Source organism: Echinops telfairi, unplaced genomic scaffold (genome assembly GCF_000313985.2).
Source record: "Echinops telfairi isolate 266 unplaced genomic scaffold, ASM31398v2 ScPeMD7_5;HRSCAF=22, whole genome shotgun sequence".
Lineage (NCBI taxonomy): Eukaryota > Metazoa > Chordata > Mammalia > Afrosoricida > Tenrecidae > Echinops > Echinops telfairi.
Window position 1 is genome coordinate 31,178,630 of NW_022103901.1, and position 6,740 is coordinate 31,185,369.

The window sequence follows — 6,740 nt, forward strand, 5'->3', positions numbered from 1 at the left end:
GCAACCCTGGCCTTCGGTCCCAGAAGGTGGGGATCGCATGGGTGCAGCCCCACCCTGTGTACTCCTGGAGGGAGGGCACTAGCGCCGACATTGCCCTGGTGCGCCTCGAACACCCCATCCAGTTCTCCGAGCGGATCCTGCCCATCTGCCTTCCTGATCACACCGTCCACCTCCCTCCGCACACCGACTGCTGGATCGCCGGCTGGGGGAGTATCCGAGATGGAGGTGTGGCTTCTTTCCCAGCTGGGGGGTGGCCGGGCATGGAGGGGGATGAATAGCGGCGGACTCTCAAAGGCAGAGCCACCCTGAGTATCCAAAGGTCGAGCATCAAAGACTCGAGGACAGAGGCACAGTGAGACTAAGATACGAATGGTAATCTAGAGGTACCGAGTGCTTTACCACTGCAGAGCAGCCGGGTAAACCAGACTTGAGAGAGATGGGCATGACAGATGTGACTATGCAAACAATCAGGGATCAATGAATGGGAGCAGGCTTCCCCTGGTGGCAGTATGTTGAAATTGCAGGCAAAGTTTCCCAGCAGGAGAAATCCTGTCTGCACTCATGATGAGCCTGCAGGATTCAGGAGAATGAACTGCTCCCTGGGGCTCCTGAGGCTGTAAATCTTCATAGAGTTCCCAGCCTCGTCCTTCTCCCACAGAGAGGTTGCCAGGATTGAACCACCGACCTTGCAGTTAGCAGCCCAACACTGAGCCCACAGCATCACCAGGTCATGCTGTCTCCGTAACCATTACATGCAATGTTGAAACTAAGTCTTGGTGTTTGGAAAACGTTATGGGGCAGAGACCAGATCAAGTAATCACAAGAGCAGGCAGAGAAGTAGACAGAGATTCTGAGGGGGAGAGAGAGAGAGACTAAGCAATGAAAAAGTGGAGGCAAAAACCAAAACAGATTCATAAAGGATTTGGAGAAATGCCACCCCATTGAGTGTCTGGGGGTCTCATGAACTCTGAGTCACAGGCTGGGAGGGTCTAGAGGCCAGCTCTAGACAGGGTTCGGGACCCCTCCAGTCATGAAGTAAGAACCTTCAGTCCATCCACATGCAGTGGACAATACTAGACACTGGTTCTGTAGCTGGGAAACCTACCAGCTACTCTTTGGGAGAAAGAGGAGGCTTTCTACTCCCATAAACAGTCACCGTCTCAGAAGCCCACAGGGCAGGTCTACCCCGTCAGATGGGGTGCCCAGGAGTGGGCATCCACTGGGTGGATGTGAGTTTTGAGGCTTTTTTGTTTGTTTGTTTTTGTTTGGAGAGCTCCTTAAAGATGCAGATGCTCAGCCTCCACAGGTTCTAATTCAGCAGGTGGAGAGGTGGGCGCCCTGGAAGTCTGAGTGGGGCTGGGCCAAGCCTTTGACCGAAGAATGGTGGGCAGCAGGTCCCAAGACTGTCTTTCTTTGCCTCCAGTGCCCCTGCCCCAGCCACAGATCCTGCAGAAGCTGAAGGTCCCCATCATCGACTCAGAGATCTGCAGCCGCCTGTACTGGCGAGGGGCTGGCCAGGAGGCCATCACGGAGGACATGCTGTGTGCCGGCTACCTGGAAGGGGAGCGTGATGCCTGCCTGGTGAGCAGCCCGCCCCTCCCCGCCCCACTGGGCTCGGTAACTGCCCTGGGTGCCCACCGTGTGGTTCCGTGCAGACCTCGACCTCAGAGGCCGTTTGCAGCCACGGGCAAAGGCTCCTGGGGGTGTCCTAGCTTAGGAAGTTGGGCTGTTGGCCTTTCCGACCCAGAGGAGGCTCAGCTCTGGTAAAGGGGGGTAGCTGGGGAAACTCACCGGGGCAGTTCCACTCTGCCCCATAGCGTCACTGTGAGTCAGAGTCACCTTGATGGGGTGGTATTTCGTTTTGAGGGTTTTTTTTTTTGAGGGGGGCTGTTTAAAAAATTTAAATCGCCAGATCTTTCTTTTGAGACACCTCTGGGTGTACTAGAACCTTCAACCCTGGGGCTCCTGTAGGGGGAGAGGCATGAGAGATGCTCTTACCCAAGCGGGTCCTATCTTGGCCTCTGCCTCCAAGGAGAAACGGGGTTCCAAGGAAGAAGCCTGCTGCAACCTCATCCTCCCCCCGCCTGCCCGATCCCAAGAGCCTTCCTAACTGTCTCTCCTCTCCGGCAGGGTGACTCCGGAGGGCCCCTCATGTGCCAAGTGGACAACACGTGGCTGCTGGCCGGCATTATCAGCTGGGGTGAGGGCTGCGCGGAGCGTAATCGCCCGGGGGTCTACATCAGCCTGACTGCCCACCGCTCCTGGATCCAGAGGATTGTGCAAGGGGTGCAGCTCCGGGGCCACTCGGAGGGCAGCGGGGCCCAAAAAGCACGGCCCAGGGCCTCCTAGCGACCCCCAGGAATGCTAGCCCATCCGGACCCCACGTCTCCTCTATTGTAAATAAACCGTCTACCTCTGGGGGCCCCCACGAGCTGGCGAGGACCCCCGTCCCCCACGCCGGCGGCCCGGGCTCCTCCCCTGGGCCTGGAAGCGTGTTTGTGTACAGTATAAACGTTTATGATTTTTACAGGTATTTGTAATCCCTCCCACCAATCTTATTTATTCCTCCAATTCCAATAAATTATTTATTCCCCCAGATCCTGGGTTTGTTGGTTTTCCCCTCTCCCTCCTTGTACAGGGACATTGAGAAGCGGAGATTAGTTGGGGTTAAGTGGGGGGGTAGGTGGTCATGAGTTTGGAAGTTGGTCTGGCCAAGGGCGTCCTGGCTACAGGACTCAAGCGGACCCTTCGTTTCTTACTATGTGTGTGTGTGTGTGTGTGTGTGTGTGGGGGGCATCTTGTCTTTTGACCCTCATACAGAGAAGCCCCTCCTCCTTGATTCTGATTCTCAGCGACCTTCTAGGACACAGTATACTCTCCCATGGGGGTTTCCAAGGCTGACAGTCTATAGGGAAGTGGAGGGTCTCATTTTTTTCCCTGCAGAGCGGCTGGTGGGTTGGAACTGCTGACCTTTCAGTTAGTAGTAGCCCAGTGCTCTGTCACCATGCCATTTAAACCTCTCTCATCTCCCACCTGGGGGAGGCTAACAGAGGAGGAACAGGGCTCCATCCCCCACCCCCTCTGCTGGCACAGGTAAGACAGGGCTGGGTGACACCCACCCACTGTGAGAATAGGGTGCTGTCTACCACGCCCTCTACCCTGCCCCCTCTCCACCTGCACCCTCCTGGCCCAAAGCTATCCCTGCATCCTGCTGTGCCCCACTGGAGGCGCCAAAGGAAGTAGCTGCTGGTTCCAGGGCAGTTGGGACCTGGGTGGTGTGGGGAGGCTGGGGACCAGTCTCTCACAGCTCTCTTCAGCTCCCTTTCAGCCTGGGTCCCAGACCCCTGAGAGCTGATTCGCTCCCTCTCACTGCCAGTGCTCTAAATGCCCCTCCTCAGAGGAAGGAACAGAGCAATGAGCTAGCAGGTCTCGACCCTCAGAGTCACCTGACCTGCCACCGAGGAATGAGGAATGAGGAATGAGGGGCTGTCTCAGGCTCTGCCCTCCCAGATCCCCCTTCCCCAGCCAGAGGCTGCCAGCCTGAACCCCCATGGGGACCCTGTCATCTTCCCCAGATCAAAGACATCTCCCATCCTTCCTGGCAAACTGGCATCCTGCTGACCCGGAGCCAGTCTGGGGCGTGTGAATGTGACTCAGGTGGGCCAGGTGCCAGTAGGCAGGGTGTGCAGAGGCGCCAGCTGACCCAGTCCCACGGCATGACCTCTTTCCCTCCTTACCTACTTCTCTGTCCTCTGCCTTCATTCACTGCCCCCTCTCCCCATGACCAGGGGCAAGTAAGTGATTTTCCTTGATTTTATTTTCACCAGGTTTCTTTATTTTGTCCTTGAGAACACACACAGTAAGGGAGATATCAATTCAATCGTCCCCTGTACACTCGGTGACATTCTTTGACTTGTACCACCTTTCTCACCCTCCCTTTCCAAATTGCTCTTCCCTTGTAAACGCAGTTTCACATACCCTCACCCCCCAGGTTCCCAACCTTTCGAGTTTCTATTGTCAGTTTGATGCCATCTAAATCTTTCTTGAAAGAACACAATGCTCAAGGCAGACTTAAAACACACACACACACACACACACACACACACACACACACACACCTAAATTAAGCTACACCATTTCTCTATTTTAAGAAGACTTCAGGGGATATTCCAGGTTGCCGGTTTAAAGATTACCTCAGGGCAATAGTTTCAAGGGCTCATCTACCCTGGATGACTCCAAGAAAGTTTGAAAAATTTGTTCTGCATTTTTCCCCCTTTTGACCAGGAATCTTTGATCCTCATGTTGAAGAACGTAAAAACCACACAAGGAACTAGGAAATACACTCACCAGTTGTACCTCGCTGTCCAGAAGCCCACGGAGACAAACAATCACCTGACATTTCACTTCTGGGAGTCACCATGTCATACCAGGACCTCTCAGGGCAGCAAGCTGGTGCCTACCCATTTTGTTCTGGCTTAGGCAGTAACACAAGTCCAGTGTCAGGACGAATCACAGGCGGCCAGAGAGGAGGGAAATGTAACTGATGCTTCTGTGTGCCAGCGGCCACAAGAGGTTTAAATCAACACATATCTGTTATCCTACCATCCTGGCTTCTTCCTCTCCCCTAGGACTTCCTGCAGGTGGCTGCTCCTGAGGCGCTTGTTCAGAAAACAACAAGCGCACGCCTCGTTTTATTGCTCTCCGGTTTGTTGCCCCCTCCCACAGGCCAGTGTCAACATTGCTTTTCTACGGCCTGGGAGCCCCGGTGACGTTGTCAGGTAAGCGTTGGACGGCGAACTGGAGGGTCAGCAGTCCAAACCCACCAGCCGCTCCATGGGAGAAGGAGGAGGCTATCAGTCCTGTCAAGACTCACAGCTTCCAGAACTCTCGAGAGGACTGTTATGAGTTGTGAGAGTAGGTTTTCCTTGTGGTGTGTTTTTCCCTACGGCTGCCAACGGAAACTGCCGTGGTCAATGGAAACTGCTCACACCTCTGGCCAGCTCAAACACCGCACTGCCTGAACTGCCTTCCCTGACTCCTCTGCCAATAATATTCCCTCCCTCTGGTCCTGTCCCCTCGCTCCTGTATAACTGTGTACAGACTATATTTTATATTTTAATTTCTTTCTTTTCTTGTCCCGTCCCCAACAGCCAACCCCCCCTCAACCACCCCCCACCCAGCCCCACCTGGAGCCCTGGATGATGGTGTCGTGGTTTACGAGTTGGGTGGTTAAATGCAAGATCTGCACATCCAAGCCACCACGCCTCAGGAGAAAGAGGAGGCTGTCTGCTCCCATCAAGATGTACCATCTTGGAAACCCACAGGGGCAGTTCTACCCTGCCCTACAGGGTTGCTGTAGTCAGCATCAACTTGACGGCAGTGAATTCAACACCCCCCCTAAAAGGTTGTATTTGCCATCTTCTGCTGTTGCTATGGTGTTTACTCGATTCTTTCCCAGGAAATATTCGGCGTGGACTTGTCTACGTTGTATGCGTCCAATAAATAACAACACCAAAAACCAAGCCCCCACCATCAAGCCGAATCTCCCTGAGAGGGCCCTGCCTCAGGTTTCCCAGGCTGTAAATCTTTACTGGAGCAGATAGAGTGGCTGGTGGGTTCCAGCCTTGTGGTTAGCGGTCCAGCAGTGACCTGCCAGCGTAGCCACGGGCTTCCTTGTGTCCTGTAAAAGGATCGGGAAAAATGTTGCTGTTATTAGGTCCCACTGAGACGGTTCCGACTCCCAGCGACCCTATATATCAGGAACAAAGGGACCCACCTAGCAACCCTACATACCTACACAGGGACCCTCCTAGCGGCCCAAATCCTAGAACAAAGGGACTGCCCGCCCCTGCGCCGTCCTCACAGCTGTGTGGTTGAGCCCATGCTTGCAGTCACTGTGTCGATCCACCTCGGTGAGCATCTTCCTCTTCTTGCTGCCTTTGTACTTTCCCAAGCATGATGTCTTTCTCCAGGGACTAGTCTCTCCCGACAACGTGTCCAAAGGACGTGAGAGGAAGCCTCACCATGCTGGTCTCTAAGGAGCACGCTGGCCGGACTTCTTGCAAGCCGGATTTGCACGTTCTCTTGGCGGTCCATGGTGCCATCAACAGTCTTCGCCAGCACCATCGTGCAAATGCATCGCCTCGACTAGACCGCGACTGTTTTTCTGTGCTTTTATAAACGGACCTTTGCTGGAACCACCCCAATCCTTTAGAGAAACCCTCACATTCCTGAACCTTGCTAAACCCTTCACTCATGACAAGCTCCTGTGTCATGGCCTGCTCTGTGATGATCTGGGGTCGGGGAAAGCCTGCTGATACCTGGGCTGCCAGGGCTTGCCCCCAGCCTCGGTGTCGTGGTGTGGTGTCTGGAGAGCCGGGGTCTAACCCACATTCCAGGAAGTAGGTGGTAGCCATCTCACGGTGGACTCCAGCCAAGCTCAGGGACTGTGTTCTCTAGGATGGCTCCCTGGCCCTCACCCGTTTACTCACCTGAGCACTCAGATGCTGCGTGTCAAGGGGTCTTGAGAAGGTCAGAGCAGCCCTTAGCCATCTGTCAACAAAAGGCGCCATCCTGCCTTTTCTCCAGGACAGTGGCGGAGTCCCATGTGAGCACAGCCAAGTGGGCCTGGTCATGTGATGGCAGTCCAAGGAATGAAACCTCTCGGTGACACACGCCTCTCCTCAGAAGCCTAGAAGAGGCTGGCCCCTGGCATGCCGGTGACCTCACCTGCCTCCCTT

At 54.7% G+C, this 6,740-nt stretch overlaps 1 protein-coding gene across 1 annotated transcript in view; it reads left to right on the top strand.

The window, feature by feature from the left end:
* The window catches only part of PRSS22 (serine protease 22), a 4,313-nt gene extending 1,964 nt beyond the window's left edge, over positions 1 to 2,349 (top strand). Inside the window, exons 4-6 of the mRNA XM_030884382.1 lie at positions 1 to 225; positions 1,424 to 1,581; positions 2,131 to 2,349. The exon at positions 1 to 225 is cut by the window's left edge and continues 20 nt beyond it. Of these exons, the coding sequence (XP_030740242.1) occupies positions 1 to 225; positions 1,424 to 1,581; positions 2,131 to 2,349 (602 nt within the window). The remainder of the gene's footprint in view (positions 226 to 1,423; positions 1,582 to 2,130) is intronic.
* The last annotated feature ends 4,391 nt before the right edge of the window (positions 2,350 to 6,740 follow it).